Source organism: Zophobas morio, unplaced genomic scaffold, assembly GCF_036711695.1.
Source record: "Zophobas morio isolate AGI-343-1 ecotype UQ-CSIRO unplaced genomic scaffold, CSIRO_AGI_Zmor_V1 ptg000012l, whole genome shotgun sequence".
NCBI classification, from domain to species: Eukaryota; Metazoa; Arthropoda; class Insecta; order Coleoptera; family Tenebrionidae; genus Zophobas; species Zophobas morio.
The window spans coordinates 3,965,536-3,985,892 of record NW_026972117.1 but is presented as its reverse complement, the minus strand read 5'-3'; the positions used below and the strand labels follow the sequence as shown (position 1 = coordinate 3,985,892).

Sequence of the window (20,357 nt, the reverse complement as noted above, 5' to 3'; positions counted from 1 at the left end):
TAATTAATTCTATTAATTATTATTGAAAAAAGAACATTTTTTTCGAATTGATTTAAATTAACTTCGACTTGCATTAGTGTTCAAATTGCATCTTAGTACCGTCAATCATGTTGGTTATATTCATAAATGCACGGATACAAAGTTGCATTAACATTGTTGCACAATTAGGGCAAATTTGCAACTTTGCTATATGGTAAGGTAAATATCCTGATGTAAGCCGAACTTAATTAAATTTGGTTTGCGACCCAATTTCTGAAGTGATAATGTTACTTCAAATGTAATAATACAGTGATATTGTGGCCAACGAGAATCAAATAAGAAAAACTAAAACTTCTCATGCCTTAAGTTTAGTAGCTGAAGTTATCCGGAATCAATATGAAGATGTCAATGGTTCAATTTCCAATGTAAAGAAAGTATTTCTTAAAGCTCATTTGAGGATCCAAGCCTTCCGGAAAGCTTTACCGGATTGTCTATTGCCTCCAGAACCTGTTCTGACAAGTTGAGGGAACGGACGAAAAACAAAGACGTTTATCAAATAGAAAACGGGAAAATTGTAAGTATAGATTATTAATGTAGAACAGTTTAAATGGGAAGACTAGTTGTGAAATTAATTCCATAAATGGAATATATTGTAGATTTCATGCCAAAAGCAGTGTCATATTCTTCAACATGAAAATATTGTCATATAACTACAAAACAAATCTTACTAAAGATACCAGGCAAACTTTAATTTCCTTATTTGATGAAGACCTTAAGAAAATTTTTACTATGAATTATCCATTGCTGAAGAAACTTAACGACAAAATATTGCACCTTCTACCTTCTAAGAAAATAGAGGATGGACGGGCAGATCTAATATTTGCCAAGATAAGACTGATTTTGGCAAATGACATACCTTCTAAGAAAATAGAGGGCGAGTGGGGGGGTGGTATTTGCTAAGATAAGACAGATTTTGGCAAAAACATACCTTCCACGAAAATAGAGGGTGGGTGGGCGGGGCTAATACTTGCTAAGATAAAAATGATTTTGGCAAATGACATACTATCTAAGAATGATAGATTATTAATGTTAATTTGTTTAATGATACCAACTTCATTGTCAAAGGCTTCTCGGATTTACTGGAATGTGGAATAATCTAAAGATTAAGGAATTAAATCCTGCGAATTTATGAGGTGAGGGGTGAAAAGAAGGCCAAGGTATGATGGTATCAGTCTAAAAATGAAATGGAATTATTATTTTCTAATTCGTATGTGAATTTTATTGAATGATGAATTGAATTGATAAAATTTAGAAAATAGTTAAGATCATCAAGAGAACCTTGAAAGAAGTAGACATATTAATGTTATCTATGTAATGGTCCCAGAATTTAATTTTGTTTGTAAATTGAAGATTTTTGTGTTTATATTGTTTACAAAAATTGATAAACTAACATCAATCTGTTGTAAACTTTCACACCACTTTTTCAAAAAGACCAATTTTTGTATACTAAGGTCACTTTAAATACATATTAATAATATTTTACAACTTTACTCAAAGAACCCTATCCGCAAAACTCTAAAACCATAAATTATACAGGTACGACTGCCAAAGACGGTCTGATTGGGGAACACAGGAAATTGTGAAGGCACGCGACATGGCTTATAAGTTTACAAGGACCCTAATGTGAAAAACCGATTCGGTATTGTGACCCAAATAATCGTAATTATATCATAAAATTTTATTAGTATGTTTTTAAAGTGATCTTAGAATTCAGGCTAATAGAACAACACATGTTAGGTTGTCATTTGATATATTTCCAACCGAGAACAAACAAAAAGCTTTTTCAAATTTAGAGACATGGTCACTGATTGTATGTGTGATTTTTGAAACGTCAATATATAAGTCCCTATGAATAATTCAATTCCTCGATTTTTCAAATTTTCAATTCCTCAATTTTCAATTTTTCGATGTTTCAGTTTTGAAATTTTCCATTTTTCAGTTTCTTGATTTTCAAATTTTCGATTTCTCGATTGTTTTGTTTTTCAATTTCAGTTTGACGACTTTTCAATCTTACAAGTTTTCAATTTTTGGCGATTCCAAATTTCCGGCTTTTCGATTTATTAATTTTTGAGTTTTTCAATTCTTCAATTTTGTGATTTTTCAGTTAGGTATACATTTGATTTTTCAATTCTCCGATTTTATAATTTTCGATTTTTCGATTTCTCAATTTTTTAATTTTTCGATTTCTCGGTTTTTTCATGTTTCCATTTCGAGATTTTTCAGTTTTTCAATTTTGCAATTTTTCTTTGATTGTTCAACTTTTCAAGTTATCGATTTATTAATTTTCAGTACTTTAGTTTAAGGATTTATCAATATTTCGGTTCTTCAATTTTTTAATTTCTCAATTTGGTTTACAGACTTTCTACATTTCCGATTTTTTAGTTCGTCGATTTGTGTATTTTTCAATTTTTCAAAGTTTTATATTTTCGATTTTTCAAATTTTAAATTTCTCGATTTCTCGGCTTTTCGACGTTTCGATGTCTCGATTTTTTGATTTTTTTAATTTATCAATTCTTCAATTTTTCGATTTTTCATTTATTTGATTTTTCAAATTTCCAATTTTTTTAATTTTCGATTTTTCGATTTTTTTTTTTGGATTTCACAGTTTTTTGATGTTTCATTTTCCAGATTTTTCAATTCTTCAAGTCCTCAATTTTTTTTGGTTTTTTGATTTTTCAAGTTACTGATTTGTTAATTTTTCAATATTTTAAGTCAAGGATATTTCAGTATTTCCATTCTTCAACTTTTTGATTTCTCGTTTTGATTTACAGATTTTCTAGAGTTTCGAACTTTTAAATTTTAGGTTTTTAATTTTCTCGATGTTTCGATATTTGAATTTTTCAATTTTTTAGATTTTGGATTTTTCGATTTCCCGAATTTTCGATTTTTTAGTTTGTCTTTTTGTCTATTTTTCAATTTTTGGAAGTTTTGAATTTTAGATTTTTCAAGCTTTTGAACTTTCGATTTTTACTTTTCAGTTTTAGATTTTCCAATTTTTAGATTTCTCAATTTTGTGTTGTATCAGTTTTGAGAATTTTTCAATATTTTAGTTTAAGGATTTTTCAATATTTCCATTCTTCAGTCATGTCAAATTACAGACTTTCTACATTTTCGATTTGTCTATTGTTCAATTTTCCGAAGTTTTAATTTTTAGATTCTTCAAGTTTTTGTTATTTCGTTTTATCGGTCTTTCGATTTTCACTTTTCAATTTTAGATTTTTCGGTTTTTTAATTTTTAGATTTTTCTACTTTTAGATTTCTTGATTTTCCCATTTCTCGATTTCTCGGTTTTTCAACGTTTCGTCTTCTCGATTTTTTTATTTTTTAGTTTTCCAATTTCGAGATTTTTCAGTTTTTCAATTCCTTAATTTTTCTTTTATTTTTCGAAGTTTCAAATTATAGATTCTTCAAATTATTGATATTTTTCGGTTTTTCAATTTTTTGATTTCAAAAATTTTTGATTTTTCGACTTTTAGATTTCTTGATTTTCCCATTTTTTGTTTTCTCGACTTTTCGATGTTTCGAATTCTGGTTTTATCGATTTTTTGAATTTCCAAGTGTTTGATTTCTTATCTACTATCTATTCTACATTTTCGATTTTTCGACTTTTTAAAGTATAGATTTTTCGATATTTTGATGGTTTGATTTCTGAATTTTTCAATTTTTCGGGCATTCAATTTTGCGATATTTTGATTTTTCGATTTTTTAGATTTCAGATTTCTCGATTTTTCAGTTCGTTGATTGTTTGATTTTCAATTTCTCGAAGTTTTAAATTTTAGATTTTTCAAAATTTTGATATTTCGATTTATTGGTCTTTCGATTTTTAAAATTTCTGATTTTTCGACTTTTAGATTTCTTGATTTCTCGACTTTTCGATGTTTTAATTGGATTATCAGTTTTCCATTCCTTCAATTTTTGGGTTTTTCAGCTGTTTGATTTTTCAGTTTTTCGATTTCTCAATTTTGCATTGTTTCAGTTTAAAAAATTTTCAATATTTCAATTTTTTAATTTTTCGTCTTTTCGTTTTTCAGATTTCTCGATTTATCAAATTTTTGATTTCTCAATATTTCAACATTTCAATTTTGGGAAGTTTTTGATATTTTAAATTAGATTAATTTTTTAAATTGTACATTTTTTTATTTTTTCATGTTTTGATTGCTCAATCTTTCAATGTTTTGGCTTTTCGGTATTAAGTTTAATTAATTCTATTAATTGTTATTGGAAAAAGAATATTTTTTTCGAATTGATTTAAATTAATTTCGACTTGCATTAGTGTTCAAATTGCATCTTAGTAACGTCACTCATATTGGTTATATTTATCAATGCACGGATGCAAAGTTGCATTAACATAGTTGCACAATTAGGGCAAATTTGCAACTTTGCTATATGGTAAGGTAAATATCCTGATGTAAGCCGAACTTAATTAAATTTGGTTTGCGACCCAATTTCTGAAGTGATAATGTTACTTCAAATATAATAATACAGGGATATTGTGGCCAAGCATAGGCAACCCACTTTACGTTTCATAAACACTGAAATTTCTAATTTTAAATATTCTCCTTTAGCATCGTGTGATCTTGAGAGATCCTTCTCTAGGTATAAAAATGTTCTAACAGGCAAAAAAAATTGTGCCGAAAATTTGGAAAAATATCTAATTTGTTATGTAAATTTTAACGAGGATTAGAATCGCTAATTATGTAAAATAATAAAAGAAAACCAGACGTTGCCTAAAATTTATTTTTCCTAAAACTTTTTTTCGTTTTTGCTTACGCTTAAAATGCTTATAGTGTTATTACATATTCATAAATGGCGCAGTCGGTGGTATATGCATGCTTTATTATTAACACCGCACTCATCCCTCAAAAAGTTTAATTAAAAAACTAACTTAAAGCAATCAGTCCCTTTCCGGCCACCTCGCAATCCTCCTGTCGCTGCAATAAATTGAATTTTCCGACAGAAAGCAATAGGGAGGAAATACATCTCCGAGAGGTCCCGCCGAGGCGTCGTAGCCCACAATCTCAGGAAATTATGTACAATTGAAAAAAATTAAACCGACACATGTTTCCCGTCGCACAAAAGAAGGCCAAAGGCTATCTACGAGGTTAGATGGATAGCAACTCGCCACTTACTTACGACCCTTAACGTTATTTGCGGATCCGATAATCGTATGTCGTACAAAAGAGGCAACACTTCGTCGATGATTTGGCTTTTGTCGAGCCGATCCAGGGTGCGCTCCACGCACGACAGCACGTTGGAGACGATCTTCAGGTCCGACTGGTTCTTCTCGTAGATGATCTTGGTTTTCGGCAGAATCATTCGTCTGATTGCGGTTTCGTCTAAGTATTCGGATACGTTTGTCACTGCCACGAGGGCGGCACTCTGCAAGGGTAACAAATGGGGTTAGTTTTTCACCTAGGGGTGAAAAATGGGGTGCGGAGAGGTTGCGTTTTTTCAATTCTTACCATAGTCGTCAATTCCTAGTTTTAGTGTTTATCAGTGATGTCAAACACGTAATTAAAAAGTGCGTGTTATCAATTTGTCATTGTTTAGTTGGTGGTTTTCGTTTGTGTAAAACAACAATGCTGTTCCCATTTATTAACTTTGCTGATTGTGTCTCAGCGTTTAATCAAATAAATGATAAAGCGAGTTTTGCATCGATGGTTTTGCGCAATCGAAATATGTTTGTTTTGTGAAGTCAAAATAAGCTTCATATTTAATTAATTTAATGTTTGAATACTCCCTGCGAGTAATTTTTCAAATTAATTTCCAACAGATATTGTTTATGAAGTAATAAAAAATAACGAGATGTCTGACTTGTTGGCTTTGCTTTTGTGGTTTACAATTTTAGAATCTTTTGCTTTATTCTCGTTATTTATTCAGCGTCTTTGATTATTTGTTATAATTAAATCGGCGAAATCGGTTTTCACTTCGTTAATTATGTGATGAAGGGGATTTGAGGACTGAGGCAGCCCTACGACATCTCCTTTAAAATATGACAAAAGCTGAGAACCCATATCATACACACGAGCTTAATTAATTTATGTAATTATTGCATGCACCCTAAGCATTTCCATCAGTTATTCTGATTTCCATAACTAATTACTTTTGATGTATGTGTGTATTCTGTTTCGCACAAAAGCGCTGGTTTTTGGGCAATAAAACAACACTAATAATCATTTTGTGACTGTTAAGATTAAAGTAAATGATTTTTAAGCTAAGAATCTAGAATTTTCGAAGCTTCAGTTTTGAGATTTTCAATTTTTCGATTTTCCGATACGGATTTCAGTTTTACGACTTCTTAATTTTTCAAGTTTTTACATTTTGACGTTTCTAAACTTCTGATTTCTCGATTTTCCGATTTTTTGAGTTTTAGGTTTGTTGATTTTTCTAGTTCTCGATTTCTCGGCTTTTCGACGTTTCGGCTTCTCGATTTATTGATTTTTTAGTTTTTCACTTCTTCAATTCCTTAATTTTTCAGTTTCGAGATTTTTCAATTTTTCAATTCAATAATTTTCCTTTGATTTTTCAATATTTCAAGTTACCGATTTGTCCATTTTTCAATATTTTGATTATTTATTAGATTTTTGCATTTTTGATGGTTTGATTTCTGAATTTTTAAATTTTTCGAGCTTTTACGATATTATAATTTTTCGATTTTTTAAATTTTAGATATTTCAAATTTTTGATATTTCGATTTATCAGTCTTTCGCTTTTTACTTTTCAGTTTTAGATTTTTCGGTACTTCAATTTTTCGTTTTATAAAATTTTCGGTTTTTCGACTTTTATATTTCTTGATTTTCACATTTCTCGATTTTTCAAATAAATATTTTTTAACTTCCCTTTTTTAAATTTTCGATTTTTCGATTTCTCAGTTTTTTGATGGTTCATTTTCCAGATTTTTCAATTTTTCAATACCTCAATTTTTCTTTAATATTCCAGTTTTTCAAGTTATTGATTTGTTCATTGAATATTTTGGGTTAAGGATTTTTCAATATTTCCATTCTTCAACTTTTTGATTTCTTGTTTTGATTTACTTTCTACATTTTAGGTGTTTAAATTTTTTCGAGCAGTCAATAATGCGATAATTTAATTTTTTTTAGATTTTTGATTTTTCAGTTTCTAGAATTTCGTCGATTTGTCTATTTTTAAATTTTTCGATTTTTCGAATTTTAGATTTCTTGGTTTTCTCATTTCTCGATTTCTCGACTTTTCGACGTTTCGACTTCTCGTTTTATCGATTTTTCAGTTTTACATTTCTTCAATTTTTGATTTTTCAGTTATTTGAGTTTTCAATTTTCCAATTATTAAACTTTTCTATTTTTCGATGTTTTTCTAATTTCTCAGTTTTTTGATATTTCAATTTCGAGATTTTTCAATTCCTCAATTTTTCTTTGATTTTTCGATTTCTCAAGTTATCAATTTGTTAATATTCAATATTTTTGTTAAAGGATTTTTCAATATTTCTATTCATTAATTTTTTGAGATCTCGTTTTGATTTATAGACTTTTTACATTTTCGATTTTTTGATGTTTCGATTTCTGGATTTTTTAATTTTGGAGCCTTCAATTTCAATTCGATTTTTTTAGATTTTAGATTTTTGATTTCTTGAATTTTCAATTTTTCAGTGCCTCGATTTTCCAATTTTTCCAACTTTGAAATTTTAGATTTTTCAAAATTTTGATATTTCAATTTATCGGTGAAAGAATTGGAGGATGAGGGGATGAGAGAATGAAAGGATGAGCGGATGAGAGAGTGAGAGGATGAGAGAATGAGAGGATGAGAGGCGAAAGGACGACAGAATGAGAGGACGAGAGGACAAGAGGACGAAACTACAGAAAGGACAGAAAGGATAGGAAGGAGAAAAAAAGTTGGAAAAAATAGAAAGGATAGACACGATAGAAAATATATAAAGTGTAATAATTAGAAAAAGAATAAAAAAGACAAACAGGTAGAATAGGGCGAACAGGATGAAAAGGACGAACAGGATGAACAGGACGAAAAGGACGAAAAGGGCGAAAAACGAAAGGACGAAAGGATAGACAGGGTATAAAGGATAGAAAGGATAGACAGGGTAGAAAGTATAAAAAGGATAAAAAGGATAAAAAGGATAAAAAGGATAAAAAGGATAAAAAGGATAAAAAGGATAAAAAGGATAAAAAGGATAAAAAGGATAAAAAGGATAAAAAGGATAAAAAGGATAAAAAGGATAAAAAGGATAAAAAGGATAAAAAGGATAAAAAGGATAAAAAGGATAAAAAGGATAAAAAGGATAAAAAGGATAAAAAGGATAAAAGGATAAAAAGGATAAAAAGGATAAAAAGGATAAAAAGGATAAAAAGGATAAAAAGGATAAAAAGGATAAAAAGGATAAAAAGGATAAAAAGGATAAAAAGGATAAAAAGGATAAAAAGGATAAAAAGGATAAAAAGGATAAAAAGCATAAGAAGGATAAAAAGGATAAAAAGGACGAAAAGGACGAAAAGGACCAATAGGTGGTAAAGGATTAAAAGGACTAAAAGGATTAAAAGGACTAAAAAGGCGAAAAGGACGAAAAGGACGAAAAGAATGTAAAGAATGAAAAGGACGAAAAGGACGAAAAGGACGGAAAAGGACGAAAAAGGACGGAAAAGGGTGGAAAAGGACGAAACCCACGAAAAGGACGAAAAGGACGAAAATGATGCAAAGGATCAATAGGACGTAAAGGACGAAAAAGACTAAATGGACGAAAAGAACCGAAAAAGGCGGAAAAGGACGGAAAAGGACGAAAAGCATGAAAAGGACGAAAGTTTAGACAGGGTATAAAGGATAGAAAGGACAAAAAGGATAAAAAGAATAAAAAGAATCAAAAGGATAAAAAGAACGAAACGGACGAATAGGACGAAAAGGACGAAAGCGACGAAAAGACGAAAAGGACAGAAACGAAGAAAAGGACGAAAGGGACGAAAGGGACGAAAAGAACGGAAAATGACGGAAAAGGATAGATCAGGACGAAAAGGACGGAAAAAGACGGAAAAGGGTGGAAAAGGACGAAAACCACGAAAAGGACGAAAAGGACGAATACGAAGGAAAGGGCGAAAAGGACGAGGACTAAAATGACGAAAAGGACCAAGAGGACGTAAAGGACGAAAAGGACCGAGAGGACGTAAAGGACGAAAAGGACTAAAAAGACGAAAAGGACGAGAGCGACGAAAAGGACGGAAAGGACGGAAAAGGACGAAAAGGGAAAAGGACTAAAAACATGAAAGGGACGAAAATGACGAAAAAGGACGGAGGAGGGGGGAGGAGGAGGGTGGAGGAGGGAAGAGGAGGAGGGAGGAGGAGGGAGGAGGGAGGAGGAGGGAGCAGGATGGAGGGAGAAGGATGGAGGGGGAGGATGGAGGGAGGAGGATGGAGGGAGGATGGAGGGAGGAGGATGGAGGGAGGATGAAGGGAGGAGAATGGAGGGAGGAGGAGGAGGATGGATGGAGGAGGACTGAGGAGGAGGACTGAGGAGGAGGACCGATCAGGAGGGGTGAGGAGGAGGACGAAAAAGGAAGAGGACGAAATGGACGAAAAGAACGAAAAGGACTAAAAGGACTAAAAGGACGAAAAGGACGAAAAGGACGAAAAGAATAAAAAGAATGAAAAGAATGAAAAGGACGAAAAGGACGAAAAGGACGAAAAGGACGGAAAAGGACGAAAAGGATGGATCAGGACGAAAAGGACAGAAAAGGTCGAAAAAGGACGGAAAAGGGTGGAAAAGGACGAAACCCACGAAAAGGACGAAAAGGACGAAAGCGACGAAAAGGACGGAAAGGACGGAAAAGGACGAAAAGGGAAAAGGACTAAAAGCACGAAAAGGACTAAGAGGACGAAAGGGGGAAAGGATGAAAAGGATGAAAAAGACAAAATGGACGAAAAGGACGAAAAGTACGAAAAGGACCAAAAGGACTAAAAGCACGAAAAGGACGAAAAGGACGAAAAGGACGAAAAGGGGAAAGGATGAAAAGGACTAAAAGGAAGAAAAGGACGAAATGGACAAAAAGGACGAAAAGGGAAAAGGACTAAAAGGACGAAAGGACGAAAAGGGAAAAGGACTAAAAGCACGAAAGGGACGAAAAGGACGAAAAAGGACGAAGGAGGGGGGAGGAGGAGGGGGAAGGAGGAGGGAGAAGGAGGGGGGAGGAGGAAAGAGGAGGGAGGAGGATGGAGGGAGGAGGAAAGAGGAGGGAGGAGGATGGAGGGAGGAGGATGGAGGGGAGGCTGGAGGGAGGAGGATGGAGGGAGGAGAATGGAGGGAGGATGATGGAGGGAGAAGGATGGAGTGAGGAGGATGGAGGGAGGAGGATGGAGGGAGGAGGATTGAGGGAGGAGGATTGAGGGAGGAGGATTGAGGGAGGAGGATTGAGGGAGGAGGATGGAGAGAGGAGGATGGAGGGAGGAGGATGGAGGGAGGAGGACTGAGGAGGAGGACTGATCAGGAGGGGTGAGGAGGAGGACGAAAAAAGAAGAGGACGAAAAGGACGAAATGGACGAAAAGGACGAAAAGGACGAACCCGACGAAAAGGACGATTTTTCCAATTTCTCGATTTATGAAGATTTTCATTTCTCAATATTTCATATTTTTCTGCGTCAAATTTTAACTCGAATTAGACTTTTCGGTTTATCGATTTCTGGAGTGATCGATTTTTCAATTTTTTAAATTGTAGAGTTTTCGAATTTTTCATGTTTCAATTGCCCAATCTTTGGATTTTTCCACTTTTCGGTATTAGATTTTTCGATTTTTTAATTTTTCGATTTGTAGAATTTTTGATTTTCAGATTTATCAATTTTATTAATCGTTCAAGTTTTAATTTTTCTGTTTTTCGATTTTAGGCTGTTTAAAGTTTTCGATTTTTCGAATTTTCGGTTTTACAATTTTCGATTTTCTAATTTTTCGATATTTTCGATTTCTCGATTTCTCGTTTCTTTATTTTTCAGTTTTTTGACTTTACGAGTAATTCATATTTCGATTTCCCGGTTTTTAAATTTTTTATTTTTTCAATTTTTCGATTTTTTAAATTTTCGATTTCTGGACATCTCAGTTTTTCGATTTTAAATAAAGTTTTTGATTTCTCAATTTTTCATCATTTAATTTTTGGGAATTATTCAATTTTTTAAATTTTAGGTTTTTTGATGTTTCAATTGTTCAATCTAGTAATAAGTAAATAATAATTTTCTACCAATTTTTTTTAGACCATGATATATGAAAACTTCAGGTGGCTGATAAACAAATCAGAATTATCCATAATCTCCTAAGTATATTTAAAAAAATTCAAGGGTTGATTTTTCAGCTATTATATCAACATTTATTTTTATTTCTGTATTAGTAATATTAAAGATAAGAAAACTGCTTAACTGATAACTTTTAGGTTATGTGTATACATATATATGTTAATAATAAAATTCAAGTATCCCAGTTTTTGTCGAGCAGTATATATTAGAACTATTGTAGTCACACTTTCATGATTGATCTTATTTTAGAACATCCAAACTATACATAGTAAGACACCCCACAAGCGTCACCAACAACCCCCATCCAAACTTCACCCCCCTGTAATCACCCTTCCCCATTTTTGCACCTCCAATGAACACTTGAACCTGAAAGAACGAGTCCTTCACCTGCATCAAATTTCCTCAAATCAAAGGCCTCTCGTCCCCCTCGAAACTTTACATTATCTCAAAGTGCCGAAATTCCATTACTACATGTTCCCCCTATCCATAAACACAGCAACCAATAATGCAGCCGCCCCCAACCGCACCCCTTCTCGAAATAACGACGAAAGCGCATAAACAACCCTACTCACCTGAACCTGTATCGTGGTGCTTTCGAAGGCATTGTACAGCATTGGCAGCACTTCAGTGCGAATATCGTCTCGCGGGGTTTTCTCTAATATTATGTGCAAATTTTCGAGAAGCGTGACGGTGGCTTGAACTGTTTTAGGAGCCGAGAACACGCTCCTGGAACAAATTTGTTTTTGTTATACTTATATTTGTATGGAAATTTCCTGAACGAGAGTAATGAGGGCTTAAAAGGATCGCGGCGCGATTTCCGCTTTGTGATGATTGTAATCTCGTGTCGGAAAAACGGCGAAAAGCAATGAAGCGCAGCGAGCTATCGCGAGCGACTCATACACGTCTCGGACGTTTGACGTAGAAATGAATTTTTAATTTGTGTGTAGAGATTTGCATAAACAAGGATAAATGTGTTCAAAGCGGGTTTAAAAAGGCATCGTGTTGCGATTCTGATGCCTGGAAGGGGCTGGAAACGAAATTAATCTTGCAAGGATTCAAAGAGAATCCAATTTTAGACTACCTATGTCAGCAGCTTGATAACGGTTATGATTAATAATTAAAGTGTCATTTTTTATTGATGTTCGGAAAGTTTTATGAGCGGATGGAATAGTCCGGGATTAAATGAGGAAGATGGTAAATCTGGATTTAATTGAGTGAGATTCAAGAGAACAAATTGTGGCAACTTTTATTCAGTTTTATGTTTTATTAAATATTGGGGCCGTTCTATAAATAATTACCTTAATTAATCAAGTTCCGCAGTTAGTTTATCGGCTTTGATGTCATCTGCTTAGAAGTTTTTTGCCGAGAGGAAGTAGTTAATGAAATTTCATAAAAAGCTTTTAGCACGTATTTTCTCATACTTTAAGGTCCTTTAACTAATGACCGAGATAAGATTTTCGAGTTCTTTCGTCATGTATTCATAATATTCTCAAAAGGTTTGTCAACGACGAGATCTTTAGTAAATTTTAGAAGTTCTCGTTTGGCAAGCAAACTTTATAAAATTTCATTAAGTGCTGATCTTAGAAGAATAATCCGCTTTGGCAGGGTGTTGACTCTAATTTGTATTTTTTTTTTCAAAGTTCAAAATAATCATACCTAAAAAAGAACGCTTGGTGTTTAATGACGTTTATTTTTAACAAACTAACTTAAAACACTAATTAAAAAAATGTGTAAAATTTCAAACCTCCATCTTTAAATATGTCGGATTTGAGAAATCTAAACAGGAACATTTTTTGTTTACATAAAAACCCTTTGTATTTGATATTATTTTTCTTCTTGTCCAAATTTTTGAAAAAAAGGGTTCAAAAGAGGATGTTCAAGGTGAATTTTGTAATGCAAAATTCGTTGACGCCGACCGTTTAATATTAATTCGATTTTAATCGAAATCGTGGTTCATTCTATGTAGATCTCAAAAAATATTTCCGAGGTTACGGGTTCACCATTTCAAAACTGTTCAAGGTCCAGACTTCTGGTTTGTAAATCGGACGATATCATTTTTCTATAAATATAAAAAAATCAGGAAACTCGATACGTCAATTTTGAACAGGGATTCGTGTTCAGAATATTTGAATTAACAAATGAACCAATTTTGGAAAAGCTGGGAGACTCATGAACCCAGATATTTCAGATGGTCTAAATCCAAAATTTTGGCAATGGCAGAAAATAAGGTGAAGAAATGAAACTCTTCTAATCTACCTAAAATTCAGTTTGCAGTCGAATTTAGCAGTGGAGAATTTTTTCCCGTCATGAGTTTAATAATAATTGGGTTTTAATTAAAATCGTGGTTCATTTTGTGTCTCAAAAAATATTTTTCGAGTTTACGGGTTCACCATTTCAAAACGGTTCAAGATCCAGACTTCCGGTTTATACCATTGCATTTCTTGGAGTTTTTTGGTGGCAAAAAATGATTTCTAGGTGTTATAAATTAGTGGTTGAGGCTTGAGGGACCGATAAAGCGGACGATGTCATTTTTCTATAAGAAACATTACAAAAAAAAAATTAAAAAAAATTAGGTTGTTTCATAGGTCAATTTCGAACGCGGATTCGTATTCAGAATGTTTGAATTAGTTGATGAACCAATTTTCAAAAATCGGGGAGCCTGATTGACCGAGATATTTCAAATAGTCCAAATCCAAAATTTTGGTAATGGTAGACCATAAGGTGAAGAAATGAAACTCTTCCAATCTACCTAAAATTCAGTTTGCAGTCGAATTTTGCAGCGTAGAATTTTTTCTCATCATAAGTTTAAAAATAATTGGATTTTAATCGAAATCGTGGTTCATTTTTTATCTCAAAAAATATTTTTTGAGTTTACGGGTTCACCATTTCAAAACGGTTCAAGATCCAGACTTCCGGTTTGTACCATTGCATTCCTTGGAGTTTTTTGTTCGCAAAAAAGGATTTCTGGGTCTTATAAATTACTGGTTCAGGCTTGAGGGTTCGATAAGGCGGACGTTATCATTTTTCTATAAGGAACATTACAAAAAAAAAATTAAAAAAATTAGGTTGTTTCATAGGTCAATTTCGAACGCGGATTCGTATTCAGAATGTTTGAATTAGTTAATGAACCAATTTTCAAAAGTCTGGGAGTCTGATTGATCGAGATATTTCAAATAGTCTAAATCCAAAATTTTGGTAATGGCAGACAGTAAGGTGAAGAAATGAAAGTCTTCCAATCTACCTAAAATTCAGTTTGCAGTCGAATTTTGCAGTGGAGAATTTTTTCCCGTCATGAGTTTAATAATAATTGGATTTTAATTGAAATCGTGGTCCATTTTGTGTCTCAAAAAAAAAATTTTTGTGTTTACGGGTTCACCGTTTAAAAACGGTTCAAGATCCAGACTTCCGGTTTGTACCATTGCGTTCCTTGGAGTTTTTTGGTCGCAAAAAATGATTTCTAGGTGTTATAAATTAGTGGTTCAGGCCTTGAGTGACCAATAGAGGAGACGTTATCATTTTTCTACAAGAAGCATTACAAAAAAATAAAAAAAATTTGGTTGTTTCATAGGTCAATTTCGAACGCGGATTCGTATTCAGAATGTTTGAATTAGTTAATGCACCAATTTTCAAAAATCTGGGAGCCTGATTAACCGAGATATTCCATATAGTCTAAATTCAAAATTTTGGTAATGGCAGACAATAAGATGAAAAAATTAAACTCTTCCAATCCGTCTAAAATTGAATTTCAAGTAGAATTTGGCAGTCGAGAATTTTTGCGCGTCGTAAGTTTAATAATAGTTAAAATTTAATTGAAATCGTGGTTCATTTTGAATCTCAAAAAATATTTTTGTGTTCGCGGGTTCACCATTTTCAAAACGGTTCAAGATCCAGACCTCCAATTTATACCATTCAATTTTTTCGAGTTTTTTGGTCGCAGCGAATGATTTCCGGGTCTCATAAGTCAGTGGTTCAGGGTTGAGGACCGATAAAACGGACGATATCATTTTTCTATAAGTGACATCACATAAAAAAAATAAAATAAAAAAATGAGGAAGCTCCATAGGTCAATTTCGGCCAAGGAATCCTATTCCGAATGTTTGAGTTAGTAAATGAACCAATTTTCATAAAGCTGGGAGCCTGATTAATCGAGATATTTCAAATGATCCAAATCCAAAATTTTGGCAATGGTAGAAAATAAGGTCAAAATAATAAACTCTTTCAATTTGCATGAAATTCAGTTACCAGTCGAATTTTGCAGTGGAAAATTCTTTCCCATCATAAGTTTAATAAGAATTGAATTTTAGTTGAAATCGTGGTTCATTTTGTAACTCAAAAAATATTTTTCGAGTTTACGAATTTACGATTTCAAAATGATTCAAGATCCAGACTTCCGGTATGTCGCATTCAATTCCTTGGTGTCTTTCGGTCCCAACGAGTGAGTTCTTGGTTTTATAAGTTATAGGTTCAGAGTTGATAGACCGACAAAAAGACGATTTCATATTTCTATAGATGGTATCACGCAAAAAATAGAAGTAGAAAAAATCAAGAACCTCCATAGGTCAATTTTGAACACGGATTCGAGTTCAGAATGTTTAAATTAGTAAATGAACCAATTTTCAAAAAGCTGGGAGTCTGATTAACCGCGTTGTTTCAAATGTTCCAAATCCAAAATTTTGCCAATGGCAGAAAATAAGATGAAAAAATTAAACTCTTCCCATCTGCCTGCAATTGAATTTTTAGTCGAATTTTGCAGTGGAGAATTCTTTCCAATCATGAGTTTAACAAGATTTGGATTTTAATCGAAATCGTGGTTCATTTTGAATTTCAAAAATAGTTTTCGAGTTTACGGGTTCACAATTTCAAAACGGTTCAAAATCCAAAGCACTCGTTTGCACCATTCAATTGCTTGGACTTTTTTGGCCACAATGAATTATTTCTGGGTCTTATCAGCTGGTGGTTCAGGCTTGAGGGACCGATAAAGCAGACAATATCATTTTTCTATAAGTTATATCACACAAAAAAATAAATAAATAAAAAGATCAGGGAGTTCGATAGGTCAAAGTTGAACACGGATTCCTGTTCAGAATGTTTGAATTAATAAACGAACCAATTTTTGAAAAACTGGAAGCCTAATGAACCCAGATATTACAAATGGTCCAAATCCAAAATTTTGGCAATGGCAGAAAATAAGGTGAAAAAATGAAACACTTTCAATTCACTTTAAATTCAGTATGCAGTCGAATTTTGCAGTGGAGAATTCTTTTCCTATCACAGTTTTAATAATAATTGGATTTTAATTGAAATCGTGGTTCATTTTGAATCTCAAAAAGTTTTTTTCGAGTTTACGGGTTCACCATTTCAAAACGGTTCAAGATTCAGACTTCCGGTTTATACCAACCAATTCCTTGGGAGTTTTCTGGTCGCAGAAGTTGATCTCTGGGTCTAAGGAGTTAGTGGTTCAGGCTTGAGGAACCCATAAAGCGGACTATATCATTTTTCTATAAGTGACATCACACAAAAAAAAATAAAAAAAATCAGGAAATTCTATAGGTCAATTTCGAACACGGATTCGTGTTCAGAATGTTTGAGTCAATAAATGAACCAATTTTCAAAAAACTGGGACCCTGATTAATTGAGATATTTCAAATGGTCGAAATAAAAAAAAAAAGCAATGGCAGAAAATAAGGTGAAAAAATAAAATTCTTCGAATCGGCCTGAAATTCAGTTTCCAGTCGAATTTTGCAGTGGAGAATTCTTTCCCATCACAGTTTTAATAATAATTGGATTTTAATTGAAATCGTGGTTCATTTTGAATCTCAAAAAATATTTTTCGAGTTTACGGGTTCACCATTTCAAAACGGTTCAAAATCCAAACTTTCGGTTTGTATCATACTATTCCTCGGAGTTTTTTGGTCGCAATAAATGACTTCTAGCTCTTATAGGTTAGTGATTTAGGCTTGAGGGATCGATAAAGTGGACGATTTCATTTTTCTATAAGCGACATCACACAAAGAAAAAATAAAAAAAAACAGGACGCTCAATAAGTCAATTTCGAAGACAGATTCGTGTTCAGAATGTCTGAAATAGTAAACGAACCAATTTTCAAAAAACTGGGAGCTTGATTATCTAAGATATTTCAAATGGTCCAAATCCAAAATTTTGGCAATGGCAGAAAATTAGGTGAAAAAATGAAACACTTTCAATCGACTTGAAATTCAGTTTGCAGTCGAATTTTGCAGTGGAGAATTTTTTTCCGTCACAATTTTAATAATAATTGGATTTTAATTGAAATCGTGGTTCATTTTGAATCTCAAAAAATATTTTTCGAGTTTACGGGTTCACCATTTCAAAACGGTTCAAAATCCAAACTTTCGGTTTGTACCATACTATTCCTTGGAGTTTTTTGATCGCAACAATTAACTTCTATCTCTTATAGGTTAGTGATTTAGGCTTGAGAGATCGATAAAGTGGACGATTTCATTTTTCTATCAGTGAGATCACACAAAAAAAAAAATAGGAAGCTCAATAAGTCAATTTAGAACACAGATTCGTGTTCAGAATGTCTGAAATAGTAAACGAACCAATTTTCAAAAAACTGGGAGCTTGATTATCTAAGATATTTCGAATGGTCGAAATCCAAAATTTTGGCAATGGCAGAAAATTAGGTGAAAAAATGAAACACTTTCAATCGACTTGAAATTCAGTTTGCAGTCGAATTTTGCAGTGGAGAATTTTTTTCCGTCATAAGTTTAGTAATAATTGGATTTTAATCGAAAACGTGGTTCATTTTGAATCTCAAAAAATATTTTTCGAGTTTACGGGTTCACCATTTCGAAACGGTTCAAAATCCAAACTTTCGGTTTGTACCATACTATTCCTTGGAGTTTTGTCGTCGCAACAAATGACATCTAGCTCTTATAGGGTAGTGATTTAGGCTTGAGAGACCGGTAAAGTGGACGACTTCATTTTTCTGTAACATCACACAAAAAAAGAAATAAAAAAAAACAGGAAGCTCAATAAGTCAATTTCGAAGACAGATTCGTGTTCAGAATGTCTGAAATATTAAACGAACCAATTTTCAAAAAACTGGGAGCCTGATTAACTAAGATATTTCAAATGGTCGAAATCCAAAATTTTGGCAATGACAGAAACTAAGGTGAAAAAATGAAACACTTTCAATCGACTTGAAATTCAGTTTGCAGTCGAATTTTGCAGTGGAGAATTTTTTTCCGTCGTTAGTTTAATAATAATTGGATTTTAGTTGAAATTGTGGTTCATTTTGAATCTCAAAAAATAGTTTTCGAGTTTACGGGTTCACCATTTCAAAACGGTTCAAAATTCAAACTTTCGGTTTGTACCATACTATTCCTTGGAGTTTTGTCGTCGCAACAAATGACTTCTAGCTCTTATAGGTTAGTGATTTAGGCTTGAGAGATCGATAAAGTGGACGATTTCATTTTTCTATAAGTGACATCACACAAAAAAAAAATAAAAAAAAACAGGACGCTCAATAAGTCAATTTCGAAAACAGATTCGTGTTCAGAATGTCTGAAATAGTAAACGAACCAATTTTCAAAAAACTGGGAGCCTGATTAACTAAGATATTTCAAATGGTCGAAATCCAAAATTTTGGCAATGACAGAAACTAAGGTGAAAAAATGAAACACTTTCAATCGACTTGAAATTCAGTTTGCAGTCGAATTTTGCAGTGGAGAATTTTTTTCCGTCGTTAGTTTAATAATAATCGGATTTTAGTTGAAATTGTGGTTCATTTTGAATCTCAAAAAATTTTTTTCGAGTTTACGGGTTCACCATTTCAAAACGGTTCAAGATTCAGACTTCCGGTTTATACCAACCAATTCCTTGGAGTTTTTTGGTAGCAACAAATGACTTCTAGCTCTTATAGGTTAGTGATTTAGGCTTGAGAGATCGATAAAGTGGACGATTTCATTTTTCTATAAGTGACATCACACAAAAAAAAATTAAAAAAAAACAGGACGCTCAATAAGTCAATTTCGAAGACAGATTCGTGTTCAGAATGTCTGAAATAGTAAACGAACCAATTTTCAAAAAACTGGGAGCCTGATTAACTAAGATATTTCAAATTGTCGAAATCCAAAATTTTGGCAATGACAGAAACTAAGGTGAAAAAATGAAACACTTTCAATCGACTCGAAATTCAGTTTGCAGTCGAATTTTGCAGTGGAGAATTTTTTTCCGTCGTTAGTTTAATAATAATCGGATTTTAATTGAAATTGTGGTTCATTTTGAATCTCAAAAAATATTTTTCGAGTTTACGGGTTCACCATTTCAAAACGGTTCAAAATCCAAACTTTCGGTTTGTACCATACTATTCCTTGGAGTTTTGTCGTCGCAACAAATGACTTCTATCTCTTATAGGTTAGTGATTTAGGCTTGAGAGATCGATAAAGTGGACGATTCCATTTTTCTATAAGTGACATCACACAAAGAAAAAATAAAAAAAAAAGAGGACGCTCAATAAGTCAATTGCGAAGACAGATTCGTGTTCAGAATGTCTGAAATAGTAAACGAACCAATTTTCAAAAAACTGGGAGCCTGATTAACTAAGATATATATTTCAAATGATCGAAATCCAAAATTTTGGCAGTGGCAGAAAATAAGGTGAAAAAATGAAACACTTTCAATCCACTTGAAATTCAGTTTGCAGTCGAATTTTGCAGTGGAGAATTTTTTTCCGTTATAAAAGTCGTGGTTCATTCTAGATCTCAAAAATATTTTTGAGTTTACGGGTTCATCATTGCAAAACGGTTCAAAATGCAGACTTCCGGTCTCTACCATTGGAATCTTTGAAGTTTTTTAATCCAAATAAACGATTTTTGGCTTTTAAAATTTAGTGGTTCAGGCCTGAAAGACCAATAAAATGTAGGAGTAATAATTTAAATTAATTAAACGTATTTCATTGTATCTTTAATTTTGCTGAAACGTTTTAATTAAACGTTCAAACTTGATCATAACCATTATCATTATTCCGCTCGCCGTCATCAAGCTGACATTCTGGCCGAAACGACGATAACAGCCCGACC

General features: G+C 32.8%; 1 protein-coding gene across 4 annotated transcripts in view; it reads right to left on the bottom strand.

The window, feature by feature from the left end:
• LOC135127667 (SCY1-like protein 2) overlaps positions 1–20,357 on the bottom strand; it is a 274,358-nt gene that overhangs the window by 72,074 nt on the left and 181,927 nt on the right. For all 4 annotated transcript variants that reach the window (XM_064054200.1, XM_064054197.1, XM_064054199.1 and 1 more), the window contains exons 10-11: positions 11,865–12,018; positions 5,169–5,418 (exon numbers count right to left, since the gene is read on the bottom strand). In XM_064054200.1, the coding sequence (XP_063910270.1) occupies positions 5,169–5,418; positions 11,865–12,018 (404 nt within the window). The remainder of the gene's footprint in view (positions 1–5,168; positions 5,419–11,864; positions 12,019–20,357) is intronic.